Here is a 26,458-nt window from a genome sequence, read left to right as displayed (position 1 = left end):
GTGTACTGTATGTTTTATTATGAAAGTGTTTGGTTCAATTCGAAGAATTTAACGACAAATTTGAGAACCCCTCTGATATTCCGAATGGTCTGGGTGAAACAGTATTGCGCTCACTGTATTTTCGCAGTGTTTTCAGCGGAAAAAAATGAATTTGAAGAAACAATGGCAAAGCAAGATGGCTATCATCTGACGTCAGCTACGACGGGGTTATCATAGACTATATATATATATATATATATATATATATATATATATATATATCCATCCATTGTCCGAACTGCTTAATCCTCACTAGGGTCGCGGGGGGAGCTGGGGCCTATCCCAGCCGTCTTCGGGCAGTAGGCGGTGGACACCCTGAACCGGGTGCCAGCCAATTGCAGGGCACACAGAGACGAACAACCATGCGCGCACACACTCACACCTAGGGACAATTCAGTGTGTTCAATCAGCCTGCCATGCATGTTTTTGGAACGTGGGAGGAAACCGGAGCACCCGGAGAAAACCCACGCAGGCCTGGGGAGAACATGCAAACTCCACACAGGGAGGCCGGAGCTGGAATATCTCTCTCTCTCTCTCTCTCTATATATATATATAGATATAGATATATCTATATATATATAGAAATAAGGTCAAACGTTACTACGACAGGAGCTACTTCCGTATTTGGAGCCGATTTTTTTTGGGGGGGGGGCTACTTTTCACAAATACTGACACACGAAGACATTGATCTCGGGTATCGTCAAAGGTTTGTGTCGAAAGTCAGATTTTTTTATTTTACATGGACAAACACAGTCGTGTGTTTGTCCATGTAAAATAAAAAATAAAAAAATCTGACTTTAAACACACACTTGACTTTTGACGATACCCGAGATCAATGTCTTCGTGTGTCAGTATTTGTGAAAAGTAGCCCCCCCCCCCCCCCCCCAAACCAAATCGCTTCCAAATACGGAAGTAGCTCCTGTCGGAGTAACGTTTGACCTTATTTCTAGGATGCCACTAGGTGGCAGCAAAAGTATGTTGAACAGGGGGAGCTGCTTCAGGTTCGGGAATTTTCTCTCTCCTGGGGTGAAAAGCAGGTTTTATATAGGGGGGGGGGGGGGGGTTATGAACAGTGTTGGCCACACAAGTATAATTGCCTAAGTCATTTTGGGCCAAATTGTAACTTTTACACTCCTTCCACTGCAGCATCAACCTGCCTTTCTTCCTATGTCCTTGGCCAATCACAACACTACTTTCAGAATTCAGAAACACTATCTGCCCAAGTCATCCCTTGACAAAGGTCTTTGCCAGTTTTGAAAGCATTTATCTTTGATTCGTTTTCATCTTGTAAGAGTTCACGATTCTTGAATTTTCCAGACACTCAAAGTGACAAGCAAATGTAATACTGTATGAACCAATGTGTATTGAAACTATAAACCACAATTTTTTCCGAGCAAAGATTAAAACACTGCTGCTGTTTGTTACAGGGATCATCCAACCAGTATGGCCTTTTTTTCTTTCAAAAACTCAATGTATTTTTTTAATCAGGAAAATGTTGTCATTTTCAATTTTATCCATTTGTTTTGGCGAAATCAGCCAATATCTAAAAACCACTCAGATCGCCTCTTCCTGGTTAGCGATCGAGCCGCGCCTCCTACCATCTTCCCATGTCTTGGTGGTAGTCAAGCCGGGGAACCAGATACAATTTGTCCATTCAAAATCATTACCGGTTAGTGTATGGCAAAAAATGGCGACCATACGACACCATAATTGATGTGGACATGTCTACTCTGTACCCACCTCGGGAAATATCACGATGAACCTCTCTATGGCACACTTATAGGAGAATGAGGAAATGAGCAGCATGCACAGTGCTACACCGACGCTAGGGGGTGCTTATAGTGCCGTCAGAAATCTGTCTTGCCCCGATCCAGCCCGCCATTCAGTACCACATACAATGTACGGTACTGACTGAGCTACCCGGTTGGGAATGTTGTTTTTGTAATTGGTTTAAATGTTGAAACAAATGGCCGGCCCCTGATGACTGTGCGACAGTGTTGGATTCATGGGATTGTGGTTTAATAATTGACAAAGGAGTGTTGTTTGACATTTACTTGACTGCATTCGGTCAGAGTTGATCATTTATTATTTTATCATCCCAATGAGAGAAGACGATTGGTTGACAAATATTGACCCACTTTGACATTGGATACGTACAAACAGTATATGTCAAATAAATGCAAGCACAAGGCATTTTTGTTTTGTCATAATAACGAGGGGGGAGGGGGGGAGTCCAAAGCAAAGTATGTATTTTTATTTTCAAAATATTTGGTAACGAAATTTGCTACAAAGTACAGGCTTGCTTTTTCAGCTTTGGATGAGAGATGAACATGAACACTCGGCAATGACAAACAGCAGGTAACAACCATTTCACAACAACCACCAGGCTGGATCGGCTATTGCCCACCTTCTGCTGGATTTGTGACTGGGGTACATTTTACTATTTGGCCAAACACACACAATCACTTTCATATCACAGCACCTATTGGAGAAGGAGACAATGACCTCAGATAGATACATCTCTCCTCTCCACGGATTCTTTGGATAGGTGTGATGACATGATGGGAAAGCATCTGTTTCTGAAGGTTATTCATCAAAAACAGGTCACCCTCAAAAGCACGGCAGAAGGCAGCTACAGTCATAATCATGTAAAAAGTATAATTTTTACAACATAGCACGTGTGGTGGAACAATAATCAACTTTTTAGGCATCAAAGTGAAAATACAAAGCCGGAGTTACTACAAGTCCTAAGTCATTAGAAACAAAGAGGAAGTCATTTTAGACAGTAATTTTACAAGCAAAGACCACTGGCAATCCCTTTTTAACCCCCACCAATACCAGCCTGCAGAAACAAAACTATGCAACAGATTTCAAGAAACAGATTTTTTTTTTCATCTTCTTTAACATCTCTCAAGGGGAAATCCAAATTCCACCCAAAAGCATGTCGTGAGTTCTCCCTTGTGCTGTGCCATAGCCAAGCTTATTTGGACTCCAGAACATGAGGGGATGATGGTACCATAGCTTAGCCCAAATTAATGGCAGCTACTGACGATATGAGGAACGGTGTCTCTTGAGGTACAGGGGAAGCATTTTTCTCCTCGAAAAGAAGAGGAAGAACAGCACATGTTCATGCAAAGGTTTGATTTCCCTCTGGCCCGTGATGGATTGAAAATACAGTCCTGCATGCCCAATCTATTGCCTTCAAAGTTTATTTTGAAAGTGCCTGCTCTGTTGACATCTGTAAAATTAGCTTGAAATAAAAATCTGGTGTTTTTACACATGGACTAAAATGCCAGGGAAGCTGGTCGGAAAGGAGCTGATGTTCCACCCGGCTCAAATACGAGTCTAAATATTTGGATAATAAACAAGGCACATCAGATCAAATTGTCCGACAGAAGTAATACGCCGTACATTTTTCCTTTAACGAACAGACAATCAAGTGACTTCAATATAACGACCACAGTGATGTGATTTGGTTAGAAAATGGTGATCAGGATATGAGACATTATCAAAACAAGTTAACCATTTACACCACGCTAAATATAACCACAAAGTAGACAACCAGGAGGAGGAAAGCTCCGATGCCGAGTCCCAGGGCCACGTGGTTCAGGGTTCTGGCAGTCCGGCTGCACCGCTCGGCCATCAGCTGATCCCCACTGTGGTTTGCTTCCCGGGTCTAGTGTTAAAAAAAAAAAAAAAAAAAAAAAAAAAAAGAAGTCACAAATAGTGATTAAAAAAAAGCAGGCAAAACTGAAGTGCAAACAGTCTTGAAGTTTGTGGCATTTATTGTTGGATGCGGATGTGAAAACGCACACCACTTTTGTGAAAATGCACACCAACTTTGTTATGAAGTGTCTTTCATTCTTTTGTGTGTGTGTGTGTGGTTTTATTTTTGCTTTTAAATATTGTACTTTTAATTATATAAAGTAGATTGAGTTACCTTGTTGATAAAACAAAGGGATATAGCTGTCTTAAAGCTGTCTTCGGGCAGTAGGTGGGGGACACCCTGAACCGGTTGCCAGCCAATTGCAGGGCACACAGAGACAAACAACAGCCATTCACACACACAATAACATCAAGGGACAATTTAGAGCTGTCAATTAAGCTACCATGCATGATTTTGGAATGGGGGAGAAAACTGGAGTACTCAGAGAAAACCCACGCAGGTACAGGGAGAACATGCCAACTCCACACAGAAAGGTCGGGAGCCTGCAATCGAATCCTGGGAGGCAGACATGCTCAGCAGATAATCACTGTGCCGCCAGGGTCAAACTTAATAAACCCAAAATGAAAATGTCTCAAAAACTTGATGTGCTAGAAAAAAAGTGAAAATATTTTTGAAATCCGCATCAAAAATACGTTATGGGACAGAAAACGATTCCATTCTTTCACCAACCCCGGCTTGGGGCGGGGGCTGATGATCGAATTGGAAGTCACTGTCTGCATTCTGCACCGACTGTCTGGTACAAGAAGGTACTACCGTGTGTGTTCGTGCATGTTACTGACTTTCGGTTTAATTACACTTAATCAAATCAAATCAAAATTTCTTTAAAATTTTAAAATGTCCTGAAACCACCTGGACCTTGAACCCAATTTAGGTCTGCGTGTGTTATTTTGACTGCGCCACTTAATGATGAATAGTACTTTGGTGGCAGCTAAAGGGCCCTTCATGAGGACAGGAAATGCTAATCATATTTTCAGCCATGAAGCTGAGAGGACAAACAGTGGCTGATGTTGTCCGCGGTCCTTACTTGCTAAAACTGTGAGAGCAAGCTGATGATTTGGGGAACAAAGAAGCGCTTGATGATACAGTCACAGGACCCCTCTTGTACGGATGATCTACAGGATGCTGCGTTCAGAATTTCCTTAGCATTACTCAGCATGAACCCCGAACAATCTCAAAATCCTTCCGACTGAGAGCGAAAAGAATTACTCCGCCACTCTAAAATGACTGTTGAGTTGACTTCACATTAAACAGACACTCATCAATTAGGAGAAGGTCCAAAACACAATGATTTTTGTTCGTTTGTTTGTTTGTTTTATTTGTAACACTTTCTGCATTGTTGATGTGTTATGTCTCAGCTCTTTTTTGATGGCCTGGTTTTGAGTGAACTGTTTTCAGTCTTGCTGTGAGAGGATAACAGTAAACACTTCATTTCACAGTGAGAACTACAGTCGGTTATCATCGCCACTGCCAAATACAAGAAGACAACATTAAGGCGATTGTCTTCATTGTTGAATTTGTTTTGTTAACAATTTAGCAGAATTACACAAATACTTTGTTCATGAGTTTCGGCTTGTTTTTCATGTGTTAAAGATTTGTCTTGCATCAGGACTGCGTGTATGACAGAAGGGGTGTGCACACTGCAACTTTTACTCCGGTGTAGCACCGTAGCTGCCCCCCATAGAGCGTTCACACGTTCAAAGTTATACCGGTGTAGCCACTGAAAACAGCTTAAACCATAGCAAATTTAACCCTGCTCAGGAGGTGGTTTAAAAATTTACTCCAGAGTAAATGCTAGTTTGTGGCGCAGCACCAATATAAAATTGGACGTGTGAACGCTACAGGGGTAGACTCGCTACGCATGAGAAGAGTTGATTACATACGGATATTGAATGCGTTGCTTTCGTGCTCTGTTGTACTTCCACCATCTCTCTCTCATCCTTTTATGGTGTCTGATAGACCACAGCGTTGATTTGTAGAGGAGGTGACTGATCGTAGCTCCATTTCTGATGCGGTATCCATAGCCTGTCTGACGATTACTTGGCTTAGGGGGTTCAATCCTAAGCAGAACAGCAGTGGGGAGAGTGCATCGCCTTGCTATACGCCACATTTGATGGACACTTGGGTAAGTGGCTTGCCATTGGCTTCAAGTGTGGTTTTCCACATCCTTATTGACTTCGCAACGAAGGCTCTTAAGGTCCTGTTCACCTTATACAACTCCAAGCATTCAGTGATCCATGTATGTGGCATCGAGTCATAGGCTTTCTTGTAATCAATCCAGGCTGTGCACAGGTTGGTACGTCGGGACCTGCAGTCTTGTGCGACTGTTCTGTCAACCAGGAGCTGATGTTTGGCTCCTCTGGTATCTCTACCAATGCCCTTCTGTGCTTCGCTCATGTATTGATCCATGTGTCCACTTATCTTAGCCGCAATGATGCCTGACATGAGCTTCCATGTTGTGGAGAGACAGGTTATTGGCCGATAGTTGGATGGGACTGCACCCTTTGAGGGATCCTTCATGATCAGGATCGTTCGCCCTTCGGTTAGCCATCCTGGGTGAGTCCCATCCCTTAGCAGCTGGTTCATTTGTGCTGCAAGGCGCTCATGGAGTGCTGTGAGTTTCTTTAGCCAGTTGGTGTGGACCATGCCGGGCCTGGTGCTGTCCAGTTCTTCATATCTGAGACTCTTTCCTGTATGTCTGCCACTGTTATGGTAACTGGGGTCTGTTCAGGGAGATTGCTGTGCTCCTCTCTCAGGTCAGCAGCCATTGTACACTGGTGTTATGTGCGACCTCCTTCTCCCATATGCCTTTCCAGCACCTTTCAGTTTCCAGTCTTGGTGGATGTAGCGGGCGGGCGGGCGGTCTCTCTCTCTCTCTCTCTCTCTCTCTCTCTCTCTCTCTCTCTCTCTCTCTCTCTCTCTCTCTCTCTCTCTCTCAGTGCTCGACTTAGTACCAGTAATTTAATAATAGGTCTCTCAAAATTATTTAAGGTGTGCATACCTGTCAACTTTTCGGAGCGCCAACCTGTATAAACTACCAAAAAAATCCTTATAAAGAGCAAGGGGGGGGGGGGGGAATTTTCAGAATCCGTACGATTTGTGCGATACGGCCATATACGTAAGATTCACCACAAAATCCGTCTGAACTATGGCTAAACCGTATGAGTTGACAGGTATGGGTGTGGCACCTTCATTGGATTATAAAACCCTTGCTGAGCATTTGCGCTATTTGCAATGGTTGTACAAGTATCAAATTGAGAATGTCAGTTAGGGAATAGCCCAGCAGCTCGACTCATATCACCGCAGCACCCATCTATTCTTGTCTATTTTTCCTCTCTTTCACTCATTTCCTGACTTGGGTTCTTTCAGATATCTGGTATTGCAGCTTGCAAAGATACAGATGCAGTTCAATGTCCTGCATTTATTTCCCTCTGCTGCTGGAAGTGCATTCCTCTTGCAATCTCAAACAATTTGCTTCCCTCCCCTTTCTTGATTGTGGAAGATAGACTGCATCCTTTTATTACTTATCTCTGTCTACCCACACATCACAAGACCTTAAAGGTCCCCTCCAGTTGACAAATTAAATTAATCGTATGAAAACCGGTGACCTTTCGCTGATCGTCGTTCATATACAGGATATATCAGCAAACACAAATTCAGCAAACATTCAAACAGCTTCTTCCCTCTACCCAACCCCTCCCAAATAGACAAAAACGTTTTCAGGGCTTGTAAGATGGCGGTTGTGGGGCCTGAGTAAATACCGTCACTTGATAATATAGTATATTCCTTTGTTCACTCTGGCTTCACAAAGAATTTGGTGTCCAGTTCTGCGTCACACTAAGGCTATGTTCACAATGACACTCAACTCAAGATTATTATTATTATTATTTTATTTTTTTTATTTTTTTTGTGGCTCATAGATAGATTCTTTGTTTTATTTGTATTAGCCCATATTTCCACACAATAAATCAGGTATGGCAGTGATCACGAACAGTATATGTGTAAGGACTTTTTTAGGACAGTCTTGATTTGATCAAGAGTACCTTTAATTTTGAATATTTTTACTTGTAACATTTTCTATGTGACATTTCCAGCATAATGTTGCATCAATTACAATGCCAAGAAATAATAGTAATAGTAAAAAAGTAATTTCATTTCCTCTTTCTATTTCAATAGAGTTGTCGATCATTTTGGCTTGGTGTTTCATCTGTGTGGTGCCAAAGCTGATACTTTGTTTGATTTAAATTCAAAGACAATTTATTTGGATCAAATTAGTTCTGTCATACATTTCATTATTTTTCCACAATCGTCAGGGGCTGCTCGAGATTTTCTCCAGAACAATATATACCGTATTTTCTGCACTATAAGGCGCTTCGGATTATAAGGTGCACCTTCAATGAATGGCCTATTTTAACACTGGTTTCATACTGTATATCTCCACTAGATAGTGCTATACTAAAGGGAATACAATACAATATAATACTTTTTTTTTTATATAGAGCCTTCACAACACACAGCTGTAACAATGAGAACTGGTCACAAACATGGACAAAACAATAAATGAAAGACAAAAGTTATGAAGACAATTGATTCAATAAAGGCACACCAACCTTGTGGGCTCACATTCACAAGGGACTAAATACAGTATATGGTCTTGCTTGTCTCCTTCTTCCTTCGATTAGTCAGTCGTTAACTATGCTTGTGGTATTGTCTTCGTTTCATCATGGTTGCGCAGAGCTCATAAAGTAGTTGTCTGTTTGAGTGTGTGTGTTGGAAAATGCACATGTCATTTTGAAACACTGTCCACATGTTTTGGGATTGAGCTATTCATATTCAATATCGCCAGCAGTCGGTCATGTGCGTACAATGAAAGTTGGTATTTACTTTATAGCACTGCCGAGACCGTTTTGGACAACATCATTTATAATTGTAATTTCAGCAGTTTATTTGTCGACTTTGCACGTGTGCGGCAATGGAAAAATTCTCAGATGTTGGAAAATGTTGGCGCAAATCTGTTTCAATTGAGCGAAAACACCGTTGCAGACCAAATTCTAAGTGGGTTGGTTGACTCCGAATCAGCCTTGAAAATGGGTTGCTTTTGTACAGTGCTGGTGCAGCATTAGATGAGACAACTTCATTGCTTTGCGCTGTGCACTTTGTCTCCTATTTCAACATCCATCGAAGCATTATTTCCATCAACCATGTGATCAACCATGTGATTGCCGACAGTCATTCTAGTCATAGATTCAGCCTTGACACTGCAATGATCCCACTGAGACCGGATGATATTTGATCCTTCCGACACTGAAGTACAGTACTCCTAATTCTCAATAGTTTGAATAGGACAAAGAGCAAAGTCCTGACTCCACTGGTTGTATAAATACACACCCAGTGATTGTGTGTGTGTGTGTGCGTGTGTGTGTTTTACTGCATGTTTGTTGTCCCTCATTCAGCCCTTTCTGTTCCACTGGCTACGAGCCAGTGTGTCTCCATTAGTATTTTCTAAATGCAGACCCTGACAGAGTCCTTTTGTATCGAATGTCTGTGTCTCTTCTCCTTTTTTTATATTCTTCTTGGCTTCTGACAATTGCAATTTCAGGAAACAAAAGCCAAAGACTGCAAGACACATCCTAAAATGGTTCCCTCAAGCTGACTTAAAATGAAGATCAAGTCAAGTACAAGTTTATTGTCAAATGCAGTGTATGTGCAACATACAGCACAGATGAAATTTCTTCCCTCTCAACTAGACAAGAAGAGGAGCCGCTGCGGGTGCCCGCGCCGCCATCAAAAGAACAGTTAACATAAAATGACAAAATAATAGAACACGCGGCCCGGTAGTCCGGTGGTTAGCACGTCGGCTTCACAGTGCAGAGGTACCGGGTTCGATTCCAGCTCCGGCCTCCCTGTGTGGAGTTTGCATGTTCTCCCCGGGCCTGCGTGGGTTTTCTCCGGGTGCTCCGGTTTCCTCCCACATTCCAAAAACATGCATGTCAGGCTGATTGGACGCTCTAAATTGTCCCTAGGTGTGAGTGTGGGCGTGGATGGTTGTTCGTCTCTGTGTGCCCTGCGATTGGCTGGCAACTGATTCAGGGTGTCCCCCGCCTACTGCCCGGAGATGGCTGGGATGGGCTCCAGCACCCCCCGCGACCCTAGTGAGGATCAAGCGGTTCGGAAAATGGATGGATGGATAGAACACATTTTTTTCCAAGATGGCGCCCGAGTAGGCAGACGTCGGCAAGTGCTCTTCAAGAGCCTTGCGGGGGGTTGTTGTTGTTGTTGTTGTTTTTGTCTTTTGTTTTGTCACATAGTGTTGTTGTTCCGTCATGTGGACCTGATGTGGATTGTTTTCAGCATTTTTGGCCACGGCATTCGTCAAATAAGAAGAATCTCTGCTTGGTGTTTGCGCCTTCTCGGCAGCACACGCGTACCAGCACTGATTTTGATTGGGAGGAATGTCGGCACCATTTGACTGTTGTTGCTGGACAGCCCCGGGGCAATTGTGTTTTGCGCCTGTAATGGGCAGCATTTTCACAGCCCCGCTTTGTTCAGCGGAAAGGTCGGTGCTGTTGTACAGTCTGCGGCTGGATGGATGCATGGCTTGAGGAGCCGACGATGAGAAGAAAGCGCAGAGCTCCGATGCGTATGTGGACTGGGAGTCGCGGTTTGGAATTGAAGCCGATTTATATGGGACAGGAGATGAGAGCCAATCTCCAAACCTAGCTTGTAGCAGACATGTGTTGTGTTGTATTATTTTATCATTTTATGTTAACTGTCCTTTTGATGGCGGCGCGGGCACCCGCAGCGGCTCCTCTTGTTGTCTTGTTTGGTTGAGGGAAGACATTTCATCTGTGCTGTATGTTGCACATACAGCGCATTTGACAACAAAGTTGTACTTGACTTGACAACACATAAGACAGACAGTCGTGCAATCCTAACCACTTTTCCTGCATACACTTTGTTGTTTGAAACAGTTATAGATGAAAGAGGAGCGAATGAAAGTGTCCTTTTCACCAGCGGATCAAAGACATCATGCTGAAAATGTGCACACGTCTGCTACAAGGTAGGTTTGAAAGCAAGAAGTTGTACGACTCAGCACTGTTTTTGTTTTTCAGTTAAGACAGCTGGAGCCTGTCCCAGCTGTTTTTAGGGCAATACACGGGGTACACCTTGAACCGGTCTCCAGCCAATCGCAGGGCACACGTAGTCGAACAACCATCCACGCTCACACTCACACCTAGGAACAATTTGGAGTATTCAATCAGCCTGCCATGCAAGTTTTTGGAATGTGGGAGGAAACTGGAGAAAACCCACACAGGTACGAGGAGAACATACAAACGCCACACAGGAAGGCTGGAGCCCGACCTCTGCACTGTGAGCTCGGCCCGCCCTATGACAAAAGTTCATATTTGTATAAATGCCATATTTTTAACCATGTGCCACATCATACCGTTTCAGCATTGTATGGTTCCCCTTTCTACTGCGGCCCATGCCAGGCAGCACTCCTCCATTGGCACATTTCAAGCACTAATCTACAATGAGAAGAAGAGGAAGACCTGTCTCTCCTTCTCTTGGTTCCTTTTTTTTTTCTCCAGACACCAAAGGCAAACCTGCCCATCTTCGTCCGCACCGCAAATACAGTATAAATTACGTGTGATTATTTATGTTTTATCTTTGGTGATAATTTTGTGTTCCGCTTCTGTTTCCAGGCAACATAATCAACACTTCATTACGCGATATCTCCGAACACAACCTCACAGTACCAGCTGCACACTGACTGTAACATTAGATACGGATGACAGCAGTAAAATTTCTCTACCGCACACATTTTACATATGCACAGATTGTTCCCCATACGCATAATAACATTCCTTTGTTGGCTAAGCACGCCTATGTGGACTTTACGTGTTCTTTATGTGCTTGTCTTCTCCATTTTGCTATATGTGCCCTGCAATTGAGCGCTGAGCAGGCAAAGTTTTACTGCGCCGTTTGCTCCAAACCGGCTTTGATAGATTCTAACTCTCTAGTGACTGACAATAATGAGGACAAGAGCTAAATATAGGGATGGAAGTTTCCATCTTGGGGCATATATCTTGTTATTTGTTTGTTTGTTTTTTTAAACAAAAATGTGGTTGAACGCCATACTGTCTGCTTTGTCCGTTCAATACAAAGTTAATGCTGTGCTTTTTTTCCATTTGTATATTGGTGTTTGCGAGATTTCATTTGCATATTTTCAGTTACACTCATTTCCTTTAGAAAGTACAACCGTTTGGGGTGGGGGGAAGTCTGTGCTCCTGTGGTTTTCTTCACACTTCACTGTGAGTGGGCTTAATGTGAATCGCGAGACTCTGTTTCTTGTTTTTTTTTTCTTTCTTAATCATACATGCAGGAAATGGTTGCCAAATTATATGATGTCCTTAATCTTAACTGCTAAACTGGAAACTCCACAGATAAACAATAACTGGCAGTGATGGTCATCGTCTATGAGTGTGCTTACATGATGGAAAATTGGAGTCTTTTATAGTTACAGTCAGTACACAATGGTATCATTCTATCAATATGAACACATCCTTCATTATAAGGTTTTCATCCAACACGCCTCATTGCAAATTGAATTTACTGCCTGTCGCCTGGTGGCCCATATCCTGCAACAGCAACACAAGAGTATCTATTTTAAGAGTATCACGCAAGGCCAACTGCAATGCGTGTCAGAAACCTTCTCGGGCTGGTATTCCTCAACTCAACTCAACTCAACTGTATTTATAGAGCACTTTCAAACAGCCATCACTGCATACAAAGTGCTGTACATGGAGCAACTAACATACACACAACAATAAAGCCACAAATTAGTAACAAAGATGATGGAAGGCAGATATATCTCAAATCCAAGCAACGAACTACAAATTTTCCTCCTTCAAACCAAAATGTATGATTACAAAATGGTGAAACATGTTAATTAGCAAACGGGCACTGTAGCAATCTACATAACTTTTGGTCGCTGATTTCGATTGTACATTGTCTGAGTTTACATTGTTGCACATTTCAGGAACGTAACGTAACTTTGTACAGAAAGCAACGTGAAGTTTCATGCCTCTAAATGAGTAGTCAATGTGCAGCAATTGATTGGACAAAAACAATATTAAACCGAATCAAAAATACATACTATAAATAAATAATGAATAACATACTCATTTGATTTTTCTTCTGTCTGTATTGTTTGGATAGTTTATAATGGCTTCAAGGAAACTACCGTATTTTCCGCACTAAAAATCGCAATTTTTTTCCCCATAAGTTTGGCCAGGGATGCGATTTATACTCTGAAATGATTAACACGTTGTATCATTTCACATGTTATTTTCACATTGAACCGCAAGAAGGCGCTCTAAGCATGTGTTAATACTTTCCACGGTAGCTGGAAGGAAAAAACAACAGCTGACGATAACTCTGACGGAAGCGAAGTAGAAGAGGACGCTGGATCTTCTACCTCCGAAGTTCGCAGGAGTCTTTAAAGTGACACAGAGGATGAAGGTTTCATTGGATTTCGTGATTTGAAGTGACACTATTGGTTTGATAAACTTTTAGCATGTTCTTGATGCTATAGTCATCTGAATAACTCTTAATTGTTACGTCCAGACGTTTCTCAGTTCGTTGTTTATGTGTCATGTAACTAACGTTAGCATATGTACACTTATTCAGCCTGTTGTTCTCAATTCTTTTTTTTAGATTTGTCTTTCAAGATGACATGTCTGTTCTTGGTGTTGGATTTTATCAAATGAATTTCCCCCCAAAAATGCAACTAATACTCCAGTGCCACTTTGACATGTTTTTTTTTCTTCTTCTTTATGATGCATTTTATGGCTCGTGCGACTTCAGGAGCGATTTATAGTCCGGAAAATACAGTATGCTCAATAACAGAGGATTATTGAGTATATTTGTTTGAAATCTACGTATCACGTATCTCGATTTACCTGCCTTCATTTTAGGACTGACATGAATCATGGCTCCAACACAAGAGAATGTCAATCGAAACAAAGGAAAGTAGTATCAAACTTCTTAACCCTTCCATGCACACTGTAACCTGATAACATGATAAGATGTCCACTGGAGTAACCGCTGTCCCTGAAAGGGACATTTACCTCAGGTAAATCCGGGATTTACATTGAGAAAAGCTAAATGAAAGCCATCATTAACACCTAAACAGGGAAAAAAGCTTGCTCTGGGCTAAGGAAAAGCAATCTTGGACCGTGGATGACTGGATTAAAGTCATATTCAGTGATGATTGCCAAATATGTATTTGGCAAGGTGATAATGCCGGAGCTTTTGTTTGGTGCTGTTCCAATGAGATTTATGAAGATGACTGTCTGAAGAAAACATGCAAATTTCCACAGTCATTGGATGTTTGGGGATGATCAAATCATTTTTCAAGATGATAATGCATCTGGCCATGCAGCAAAAACTGTGAAAACAGTTCTTGAAGAAAGACACATTCGGTCAATATCAGGCAAGTAGTCTGGATTTCATTCTGAACATTTTAGGCAATTGAAAAAAATGATCCACGACTGTTCGGTTGCAGAAGGGTCCGGAACAGAATCAAACTCTCAAAACGTTGACTCAGATGGAATTGAACAAAAAGACTTTCTTGATACAAAAACGCAAGACCGACAAAGTACAACAAATGTTACAATAACCAGAAAAACAAAACTAGCCAAGAACGCCTGTAAAAGGCAAGGATAATAGAAACGGAACTAGCTTGTCGTCAGAAAAACAAGAAGATAGTGTTGGAGGCGATCAAGCAGGGGGGAGCGTGTTGCTGTGGACACGGTGGGATCCCTTCACCGTCCTTCACTTCCCCCAGGTCCTCCGCGTGTTCGTTTGATTCGGGCTGAGTTGATGTGCGAAAATCAGAGGCTGGAAATGGAGAAGTTCTTGCAAGATGTTTTACTGAACGTTCAGGGCACAAGTGTGAAACAAACAAGTGTTATGGTCAAGAAACAAATGCGCTCCCCACAAAGTTCCTATACGAGTCTTATCTGTTCAAAGCGGGGCGTATCTCCTTATGGGTATCATCTTTTCCTGTTATGGGCATCACCTTTTCTGTTTCGGTATGACGGTTTGGTTTGGTTTTGGTTTCTTGTCCTTCCCTGGGATGATGGTTTAAATGTCCTTGGTTTATTTTTATTTCTTTTAATCATTTTTATGCTCCGGTGTTCCTGATATCGTGTTCTTATAAAACATGATGATAGATGCTTTTACCTTTCTCAGAAGTTATCTTAATGATCTGGACGGAAAACAGTTGTAAGTGCAAAACGGCAGTCTAGCTACCAGACGCGCCTACGTACTTGTGTGGTCGATGTTCACGAAAGGTGTTAACAGTATTTTCTGTTGCCAAGACAGTTCAAATTAAGGTCACCTCATAAGGTGCAACTGGCGGTCATATTGCAAGGCACAAAGTGAGGCTTATAGTCAAAGTCGACCTGTCTATGATACATAGTTTTAAGCTAAACTTGTAACATATTATATAAGTGATAACTTCAATAGCCAAAACGCGACAGACACAAAACTGAGACTGAACTAGACTATCATTTGAATCAAGTGTGTTGGGGGAGGGAGACATCGAATACGGGATGGAGAGGGGCTTTTGAGGACCAGACTTTGGCACCACTGATTTAAAATGACTTAAGTCTTTATATTTGATTTTAATTTAATCCCACTTTGAAACATGAAGCACAAAGTTGACAGTGGTACTTCAGCCACGTAAACAGTTCATTTATTCTGCGTGCAAATGACGTGATGTCATCGTTTAAAAAAAACATCCAAATTGCTCATCACACCTTGCAGGGTGAACGTAGCCAAATAGTGGTGTCTTGCCACACTGTTAGCAATCCATATTAGTCTCATTTTTGAGCATCTAGTCCAGTAATATAGCACAATTGACTGCACTGAATGAGACCTCTATGTTGAATAATCAGCAGTGTGAAATTAAAGCAAGTACTGTACTGTAAATCTTTTGTCATCAGATTTTTTGTCATGTTTCGGTTTGTGACCAACAGGCGGCACTGTAGAGCTCCCCCTGCAGCTGCTCACCTGTTGGTCGTTATGTCGTTATGTAATTGTTTAAAAGGACTCCTGGCACAACCACTCAGTGTCAGGTCATTGTTTGCTTGCAACTGTCATGTTTGTTTCTGTCATGGTTCTGTTGCTGTTATTTTTTTGCCACAGTCATGGTTTTGTTTTGGTACTTTGGATTCCTTGTGTTCTTGGAACTTTGTTTAGGATTTAGTTATCTGTGTTTTAATACAATTGGTCAAGTACACCCTGCTCCTCCATCCTGCCTGCTTTTTGGGGTCCTCCACCACCACGCTTAGTGACATTTTTGGGGGGAAATGTGTCTTATGAGGAAGCCATGAAACCGTAGAGTCGATTAATGATATGTTTCCATGCACCACAAAAATGCTCTTTTCCTTATTTGGGCATCTGCTTGTTTTCCAGACTCTGGACTAAACAAGCAGCCAGCTGCTGCGGACACTCACTGTCGAGCAAAGTGGATGAGGTGACAGCAAATAGTCAGCAACATTGGACCCTTGAGTTCCAACTCTGGTTGTCTTCCTGCGGCCCAGTGGGCAAGTAGTTCGTGCGTCGACCTCACAGTGCAGAGGTACTGGGTTCAATTCCAGCTCCGGTCTTCCTATGTGGCATTTGCATGTTCTTCCCGGGCCTGCGTGGGTTTTCTCCGGGTACTCCGGTTTCCTCCCACATTTCAAAAACATGCATGGCAGGCTGATTGAACACTCTAAATTGTCCCTCGGTGTGAGTGTGAGCGTGGATGGTTGTTCGTCTCTGTGTGCCCTGCGATTGGCTGGCAACCGGTTCAGGGTGTCCCCTGCCTACTGTCCGAAGACAGCTGGGATAAGCTTCAGCACCCCACGCGACCCTTGTGAGGATAAGCGGATTGGAAAATGGATGGATGGATGGTTGTCTTCCTAATGAAAGCTGGGCTTCCCATGCAAGCAGAAATATGAGGGTGGGATGAGGGCTGGAGCAGAGCAATGAAACTGCCCCTAAAATGAACCGATGTCAACATGGCAAGAAATAATGGGGGGGGGGACATGTTTTTAATTTTTGATGTTTGGGGAATTTGTAGCCGAATCAACCCACAGATACATTATTAAGACATTTGGAAACGGTTTTAAATTGTGAAACAAACATAATATAATATGTCTCCTACAGTACCAACATCTCTAGCTGCCAGAATGCCCAACTGGTAGAAAGGTAGGTGTATGCGAAATATTATTTTTGCAGCAACATTTTGAATTATTCAGATTTACCAATGTGATGTATTTGGATTTTTTTTCTTTTTTTTCTTTTTTTGTTTCATGGTCTCTGAGTGAATTCCCATAAGAGGAAATAGTTCTGCATAATCAACATCCACTCGAGTATGTTTTTACTTTCACATCCAAAAAGGTTCTCGAGAGCAGCTGTTGCATCAGCGTTCCAGGAAGTTGGAATAGAAGTGGCTGAAAAAATCATATGAAACTGGGCGTCAGTTCCACGAGTATGAGATTGCATGAATCTGATCAAAAAAATTCTATTCATGAACAAGTGAAGAGCTTGTTGTCCCGGAAAAACCAGCACACACACCGTGATACAATCAGTCAAACAGACAACAACCAAAATGGCTCATCCGCACAGCATGCTTGAAAGTATTTAGCTTACGCCCACTGCCAAGTGAATTAAAGTGTGCCCAAATGAGTGAATTAATCGTGTGATTAACGATACACTTAATCAGAGCTTTTTCCATGCAGTGACACATTTGTGGTGGCGCACTGCAGTGTCAGTCTCTCGGACTTGTTCATAATTGCTCTCACGAGATCAATTTTCCTTAAATAATTGATTATTAATTAATTATTTTGATAGAAAAGCTAAGTCAACAACTCTCACAACAGAAATAAGACTAAGAACCCAACGCTCCATCGATGCTTTTAAGCAAGACCTAGGAAAACAAAACTGGACCGAGGTCTACTCAAACGAAGACCCAAATACAGCGTTTGAAGTATTTCAGTCTACCATAATCTCCTTATATGATAAACATTTTCCATTAACTAAAGTCTCCAAAAAGTATAAAGACCCAAGTAAGCCATGGATAACGAAAGGCATAGAAAACGCATGTAAAAAGAAAAACAATTTATATAAATTGTTTTTAAAAGTGAGAACTGAAGAGGCAGAAAAAATATATAACACCTATAAAAATAAACTAGTAAATATTATAAGAACCAGTAAAAGAGATCATTATCATGCACTATTAGAGCAGAATAAAAGTAACACACAAGAAATATGGAAAATACTTAACCAAGTAATCAGAAATAGTCCTAAAAAAGTGGATTATCCAGAGTATTTTATCAAAGGCAAAAATACTATTCTGGAAAAAACTGCAGAAATAGCAACTGAATTTAATGAGTATTTTGTCAACATCGGCAGTAACCTAGCAAAACAAATTCCTGATCCAACAAACTTGTTTGAAATAGATAGATACGTAGAAAGAAACTCCTCCACGATGTTCCTTACTGCTGTAATACAAGAAGTATCAAATATTGTGAAAACTTTTAAAAACAAAAAGTCAATTGATTGCTTTAATATTGATATGACAATAATAAAGCAGATTATAGAATATTTAGTGCGACCTTTCACGCACATATGCAACCTGTCATTCAAAGCTGGTATCTTTCCATCAAAAATGAAAATTGATAAAGTTATTCCAATTTATAAAAGTGGAGAAAGACATCTGTTTACAAATTATAGACCAATATCACTACTACCACAATTCTCAAAAATATTAGAAAAACGATTTTCTCGCAGACTTGATAGCTTTATACAAAAGCATGCGCTGTTAAGTGAGAATCAATATGGCTTCAGGGAAAAACGGACCACCTCAATGGCAGTTATGGAGTTTGTGGAAGCAACAGCCATTAATATAGACAACAAAGAATTTACTGTTGGGGTTTTCCTAGATCTAAAAAAAGCTTTTGACACAATAGATCACAGTATATTATTGAAAAAATGAGAAAGATATGGCATTAGAGGTGTAGCTTATAAATGGATAAAAAGTTATTTAGAAAACAGATATCAGTACGTGCAGCTCAACAATAAAAACACGAATCAACTGAAAATCACTCATGGAGTTCCTCAGGGGTCAGTGCTTGGTCCAAAACTATTCATCTTATATATAAATGATATCTGCAAGGTCTCAAAACAATTTAAATGTGACCTATTTGCTGATGATACAACCTTCTACTGTTCTGGAATAAATCTGAAACAGCTCCTGACAACCGTAGAAAACGAATTAAACAAATTTAAAAACTGGTTAGACAGAAATAAATTGTCACTTAACCTGAAAAAATCGAAGTGAATTGTTTTTGGCACAAGACCAATCAAACACCAAGCTAAAATTATGGTAAACTCAATTGAGATAGAAAGAGCGTATGAAACCAAGTTTCTCGGATTAGTAATAGACTCAAAACTATGTTGGAAGCCACATATCGATAACGTAAAAAGAAAAATAGCCAAAACCGTAGGGATCCTCTACAAAACCAAGGAAGTGCTAAATAAGAGATCTTTGTACACATTATACACTTCATTATTATTATGGGGAAATGCCTGCAAAACAAACACACTCCCTATTCTCAACCTACAAAAAAAAGCAATTCGAATTATTAATAGATCAAAATATACGGAACCCACAAATCCACTATTTATCAAATTAAATACGATGAAATTTTATGACCTGGTTGACTTTAAAATCGCCCAATTAATGTACAAAGCACACAATAACCTGCTCTGCCAAAACATTCTGAAGTTTTTCGAAATTCGAGAAAGCAGCTATGATTTAAGAGGTACCAACTTATTCAAAAAACTCAAAACAAGAACAAACATCAAGCAAAGAAGTGTATCTATCAAAGGTGTTAATCTGTGGAATAATTTCGAAACGGACCTGAAAATGAGTAAATCGCTTGCTGAGTTCAAAAACAAATTCAAAAAAATAGTACAAACCACCTACATCAATCAGAGTTAAAATGATAAATTCTAAACATTAAATATAATGATACATCAGAACTAAGTTGATAAATAGAGAAAGGTATTGAAATATCCATTATGAATACAAGAGAAAATTGACACAAGGGTTCCAGGGTGTGTATGTATAAAATCCCGATACAAACCAAAAGTTGTAAAAATATCACGGTTAAGGGTAAAGTATGAGCCTTAATGGAGACTTCTTTCTTCTTACTTTCTTTCTTTTCTGATTGATATAAAAATGATTTATTAAATATAAACACATAACACGGGGTAGGACTAGATAAGTTCTTTACTTCTTCCTACTCCCTTGAGTTAAATTATTACTGTATATGTTTTATGTTCAATAAACAAACCAAACCAAATAAACAGGAACAGAACATCAGAGGCCATTCCTGTAACCTTATGCACTGAGCTTTGGCTCTTGAAAACAGCATATGCAAATAAAAATGCATTGTATTGTATTGCTGTATGAAAGCAGAAGAGAAGAAGACAAATTCATGTTTCATTCCAATGAAAGCAAATTTGGCACACATCCAGTTTGCATTCTCTCTCTAAAAGTTACTTTGGTGTACAGATGTCAAAATTCATTGATTAAGCGACAACGACTTTATTATTGTTGACATTAAAATTGTCCGAATTCTCTGATCTCAGCTTCTCGGCAGTAATTCTCCTCTGATTTCTGTCGTCTTTCATGAAAGCTGATGAATGTTCATGTTTCATTAAAAGAAGACATTTGCAAACATCTGCTTTTACTTTGGAAAAACTCAGAAACAGTTTCAAAAAGGTTGGTGAATACAACATCAATCCCTCTCGTGTAATATTGCTTCATTTTTGGGTTTGTTTTGTTTTTAACTCTTTTAGGGGCAGCGGTTACTACAGTGGACAGCGTATCATGTTATCAGGTTATCATCAAAGGGTTAATCACGAAAGAATACCTGTTCACATTGACGTAAAAGCACTGAGCACAGTATGTTCAAGTGGTTTAGTCGGCACACGAGAAGTTTGGTCTTAATTATCTGACGAAAACAAAGCTCCAAAGGCGTTTTTGTCCTCAATTACTAAAGCTGAACGTATGGAAGCAATTAACTGGTCTTTTACCCTCAAGACGTATTCTTCCTTGATACTATTGCAGTGACTCACTGGTCTACAATGACGTTTTTAACCCTGTGAGTGATCTGAACAACCAACATGAAGGAACCTTGATGAAAAATTTGCCTTCCCATCTTCAATTATAAACAAAGTTGCCATGATATGAATGAAGTAAAGGTTATCATTCCACCGATTACAAGAAGTGAAAGGTTATGTTGTTTATCACAAGTTTGATAAATAATCCAAGGTGACACGTAAACACCAATCTTGACAAAAAAAATTGATTCAATTGAAGAAACGTACACGAAATACAACAGATAAGATGTTTCGCAGGCCTGAGGTTTAGAAATCTGAAGTGCTTGGCCTGTGTTTCTGGAATCAGACGCAGAGGGAAGGCATGCAGGGAGCACAAGCACTTACGAGAAGCACTTAGCAAAGGGTGATGTTTAACAGGGGCAGTATCTCATAAAAATCTAAAGGGCACAGATCTCTGACTCTCTACATTTTATCCTCCTAGCGACGTCTGTGTGCGACCTTTCAATCCTTTATGTGCCCAGAAACACATACAATGGAATCCAAGTCGGCCCTCTTCATGATTGACACACTTCGGAGACTGAACCTGAGCAACAGTTACACCCTGCAGTCCGATGCTACGTGTACAGTAATTTACCAAGAGATTTACGAAGAGTGCTGAGTTGTACAGTTCACATTCAACTTTTTGATCGGTTTGAATTTAATGTCATGCCTCTCAACCACAACAAAGTCAGCTGGGCCAGGCTTCCCATGTCCCTGAACAAGTGATCTGATTGGATGAAATATACAGAGTGTCCAAAAAGTCTGCGTGCGAAGTTGATTGGAGTGGTCCCTTTGTTGATTAGACTTTTCTCCCCTTGACTTCTTTTTCTGGGGCATGCTAAAAGAGAAAGTGTACTCGAAGAAAAATCGACGGCAATGGCTATTCCATTGGGTTCGCCTGAATTTTACAAAGCGCATCAAATTATGCATTGAAAATTGTGTAAATCGTGATCATGATTCTTTATCAACATTACAGTCTTTTAAGGAGTATGTGTTTTTTTTTTACCATCTACCCAGACTTTATGGACACCCTCTACTTGGATCGTTTGAGAGATGCTCAGACCGCATCTAAATGTCACCGCGGCGTAGGCAGTAGGTGTAACGTAACGCAAATTCAAAATGAAAGACTTGGTTCAAACTGAAACACTTTTTAGGCATCGATTTAGTACAAAATGACAGTGTATCAAAACGACACAAAGAAAGTACTGGTAGGTTGAACTTGATTATAATGAGAACACAGAAGAGATATCAGGAAACACAAAGAGGTTCAGGGTAGCTTAATTGAACTACTTCCACAAGACCTGATTTGAGTTTTGTAGGGACTAATCAAAATATTTCTGTTAGCAATGGTCAACAGTTAAAGACGCGCTAAGTTCTTCAAAGGTGCAACAAGAAACTTGCTTCACTAAATTTGATGACAAACGTGGACTTCAAGCATACAGTCATGCTGACTGAGCATCTGATGCTCGTGACAGAACAGGGGACAGTTTTAGCTGAAACAAAAACGGTCCCATTGTCTCATGGAAGACTCAGAAACAATCTACTGATTGTTTTTGAAGACAATCAAGGCACCACAGCCCTGGTCAAAACCCCCAGTCAAAAGGCAAAGGTGCAAACATACAAACTATCACTTTAGTAGGTCAATTGTTATTAATGGCAATAAAGTTTGGAGTACCGCCCAACAGACCAGATGGTGGCAGATATTTTAACTAAATCCGCAACAAGAGATAAGTTGAATACATTTTGACAAGTTCAAGTTGGAAAATGGTGTGGGTGTCCATGTGCGTGTCGTCTGAAAGAAAGGTTTTTCCAAATGTGTTTTGTGTGGTCAAAAAAACAATGTGAGAGCAAGTGGGGCTCTTAAGATATGTTCTCTCAGGTCATCCTGAAGAAAAAGGGAAACCCACAAATCTGTGATCATATTTAAGTAAATCATGAAAAGAGGGGTTGTTATCGAAAATCATTTTCTAGTCACTTAACTCATTACTTTTCTAATAAATCAATCAAATAATTTAGGGGGCTTTAGAACATTTTAAGTGGGCTTCAGCCCCCCTCCCCACCCCGTCACTTAAAATAGGCCTCACAATGCTATTGAACTAATACTAAACAGAGACTCTGCTCATTTGAATTTACTTTATATTCCCAATTTTTGGCCTTTTAGACATATCCTATTAAAAAAATAAAATTGAGATTTGATCAAACTTCAAACTTGTGTTTCCCACATAAAAATTATTTTGTGTTCGGTCAAGGCTTTCTACAGACTTGTTTGATTACCGGCTACATTATTATTATTATTATTATTAACCACAAAACAATGGATGGCGATAAAGACTGGTAATGAATTTAACTCACATTAATTGAGTAGATGAGGGCGGCAATTCCAAGAGGCAGGCAGCAGCACAGCAAGGTGAAGATGGAGTAGCCCAGGTAGTCATTGTAGGGGTTCTCCAGCGGACCTCGTGTCACGAACACCGCGGGCTGGACGGTGACCGTGGTTTGCTGAGGTGGGTACTGTTGACCTGCCGTGTACTGCTGCTGTCCGTACGGACCACCGCCATAATTTGGCGGATATGCAGACCCCTGTAAGAGCCACGCAAGATTCAATTCTACTCAAAAGTGTCCATCTTAAAAGGAAATAGACTGACGTGAGTGACTGGCACGAATTGTCATCGATGTGAACTGTATTTCATAATTACAGATCATAAAACCACATGTCCTGAATTGCATATAAAATTATGTAGATAAGGCAGAATCTAGGCAAATTATAGTGTTTTATATTGGTATGCGGGCGGCCCGGTAGTCCAGTGGTTAGCACGTCGGCTTCACAGTGCAGAGGTACCGGGTTCGATTCCAGCTCCGGCCTCCCTGTGTGGAATTTGCATGTTCTCCCCGGGCCTGCGTGGGTTTTCTCCGGGTGCTCCGGTTTCCTCCCACATTCCAAAAACAAGCATGGCAGGCTGATTGGACGTAAATTGTCCCTAGGTGTGAGTGTGGGCGTGAATGGTTGTTCGTCTCTGTGTGCCCTGCGATTGGCTGGCAACTGATTCAGGGTGTCCCCCACCTACTGCCCGGAGACGGCTGGGATAGGCTCCAGCGCCCCCCGCGACCCTAGTGAGGATCAAGCGGTTCGGAAAATGGATGGATGGATTATATTGGTATGCATTTTTACAGTGGCGGACCCTCAGGGCCAGCAAGGCGTTCTCTGCTGGCCTAAACATTCATACAATAACATCAATTTAATTCATGTTATTTTCATAGATATCTCAACAAAATTATTCTCTTATTATTATTTCCACTTAGTTGAGTGGCTTTCAATGTTATTTAAAATAACTCGATAAATAACTTATTTATTATGGTAGAGATTTTAACCAATCATATTTTAGCTAGCTTGTGTTGCCAGGTAAATTAAACTTGCTCTGGGCCTTCAGATTAAACAGAGCAGGCCCCTGTGCGCTGTAAATGAACGGGCACAGTCAGGTTGCAAGAGCCAATCAGATCACGAGTCTGCGCACCGGGGCCAGCTCGAAGGCCTTACGTCGAGACTGGACGTGCGCGTTCGGTGATTGGATTAGCGCCTGCTAGAGGGAGCTATCACTGCATTTTAACCCAAAATGGCCGAAGAAGAAGACGTTGATCTGGTTGCAGAACTACTTTCCACACAATTTTCAAGACAGACCTTCCACGAAAAGCTGGATATTGTACGAAGATGTCGCCCAACTCCTGCGATAGTTAGCCTGTCCCAGCAAGGAAAAGGGTTTGTCCGTCATTTTCAGACGAGCAATTATGAACGGTACCCGTGGTTCACAGCCACGCTGCAAATTGTACTGCTGGGAATGCCGATTGCTTGCAACGGACCGATTTGGTGTTAGGAGCCACACTGGATTTACCCATTTAAGTTGTTTTACCAAGGCAACAAGGAAACATCAGAGCACAGCAGGGCACTTACAAACTACGGTGCATTTAAAAACGTTTGGGGACACTCGCGTAGATGTGCAGCTCAGTGAACAGGCACTACATTGGTGAGTAAATGAATTTTATTTTACATTTCTTCTTGTCATTTTATTTCGTTCGTATTAAATTAATGGTAACGAAATAAAATGACAAAGATAGAAAAATGTATCAAATAAATCTGCTCACCTGCAATTTATAATGGCGCATTGTAGTCACCTTCGTGCACGGAAGTTCGTTCAATCTCGCTGCTCAACATTTTCCGTTATTTGCTGTTGCACTGCGGATTTTCAAAATGCAAATGATCTGTTTCCTTTATTTTCAAAGAATAGTTTGTTTTGTTCTTGTTTGGTTGGTGTCTTATATGAAACTGCGACATTGCGCAATTTATTGGACAGACTTGTTTAAGATCACACAGCGTAATTTGGGTGGCATTTTATTTAGTATTTTTAAATCATCTTTTTATTTTTGACAATATCTATAAATTTAGTTTCCTGCTTTTAGTTGTGAATGCATACTTGATGGTTTTAAATGCTCCTGAAATTAAGTGCTGCTTGACGAGCCTATACTGTATTGTGTTAATGTATGTGACGTCATTGAAGGCCTAAGGTTGAAATGCACGGCCCGCCACTGCATTTTTACAAGGTGAAATCTTGCTTACTTTAGTGACCGCACTCGTTTGAGATAAATGTTACTCGCGTTTAATTACCAGCAAAATAAAGAAAGGCCGTTCAGCAATTTGTTTGATTATTCTCCAAAAGAAAAAAAAAGACCGCACGTTAAAAAAAAAAAAAAACAACGTTTGATGAACAGGTTTACAGGTGTAGCGGAAAGGTTACCTGCGGATGAGGAGGGTAACCGCCGGGTCCAGGCTGGGGGTACCCTGGCCCAGGTTGAGGGTATCCCGGGTACGGATTGTCCTGGTAGGGCGGAGGGGGCGCCTGGCCCATGGAAGACTTCTCATTCGGAGGGGCATTGGGGTCCATAACGGTCTGCTTTCTTAATGGAGAGCTCGGAAAAAAATGAGCACTAAGTAATTTTGGCAACACCTCCCGAGATAACCAATTTGACTGAGTGGTGTTTGGAGATTTGACAGAACGAAGGGGAGGAAACTGCGGTCAAGCCAGCCTCCACTCGCAAAATCGAAGTCAAGTGAGCCGCCACTGCAATTGTCAATACTGTGCATTACGGTAATCTGTCGCCAGCGAGCGGCTTTGGCCACCTTCAAAATAAAAGAGCCACCACTCATGCATAAACGTCATTTGTTCGGGTTAAAATAAATTAATAAAAATATAAAATAAGTAATTTCTTGGCTGTCGGGTAAAGATTCGCCGAGGAAGAACAAGAACTCTCAGAACAGCACCAATAAGCGTTCTCAAGTGGAGATAGAAAAAAGTCAATGGTAATTCTACATCAATTTCACCTGATATTAAAAAAAAATTAATTAAAGAAACTAATCTGGGTGATCGCGCAACCACACCAGGTTGTCGACGCACTACGGCACGCCAGCTATACAAC

The 26,458-nt window shown here is 41.0% G+C and overlaps 1 protein-coding gene across 1 annotated transcript; it reads right to left on the bottom strand.

Annotated features, from left to right (window-relative positions):
* Window positions 1-2,271: 2,271 nt before the first annotated feature.
* Window positions 2,272-26,097, bottom strand: LOC147203345 (uncharacterized). Its single transcript, XM_086114428.1, has 3 exons — window positions 25,780-26,097; window positions 23,345-23,572; window positions 2,272-3,715 (listed from the first exon to the last, which is right to left on the bottom strand). The coding sequence occupies exons 1-3, from the start codon at window positions 25,924-25,926 to the stop codon at window positions 3,566-3,568; spliced, it is 525 nt and encodes a 174-aa protein (XP_085970554.1). The 5' UTR covers window positions 25,927-26,097; the 3' UTR covers window positions 2,272-3,565.
* Window positions 26,098-26,458: the final 361 nt, after the last annotated feature.

This window comes from Hippocampus guttulatus, chromosome 6 (genome assembly GCF_054856545.1).
Source record: "Hippocampus guttulatus isolate MCC_2025c chromosome 6, RoL_Hgut_1.0, whole genome shotgun sequence".
Taxonomy (NCBI): domain Eukaryota; kingdom Metazoa; phylum Chordata; class Actinopteri; order Syngnathiformes; family Syngnathidae; genus Hippocampus; species Hippocampus guttulatus.
Note: the sequence above shows the minus strand (reverse complement) of the source record. Positions and strands in the feature narration are given on the sequence as shown.

Bases quoted from the DNA above. Each gene is read 5' to 3' on its own strand.
- LOC147203345 (XM_086114428.1), bottom strand. From the start codon at position 25,926: ATGGACCCCAATGCCCCTCCGAATGAGAAGTCTTCCATGGGCCAGGCG. The intron at 23,573-25,779 runs GTAACCTTTCCG...TGGCTCTTACAG, and splicing joins GTTACCCTCCTCATCCGCAG to GGGTCTGCATATCCGCCAAA. The intron at 3,716-23,344 runs GTGAGTTAAATT...TTTTAACACTAG, and splicing joins CCCTCATCTACTCAATTAAT to ACCCGGGAAGCAAACCACAG.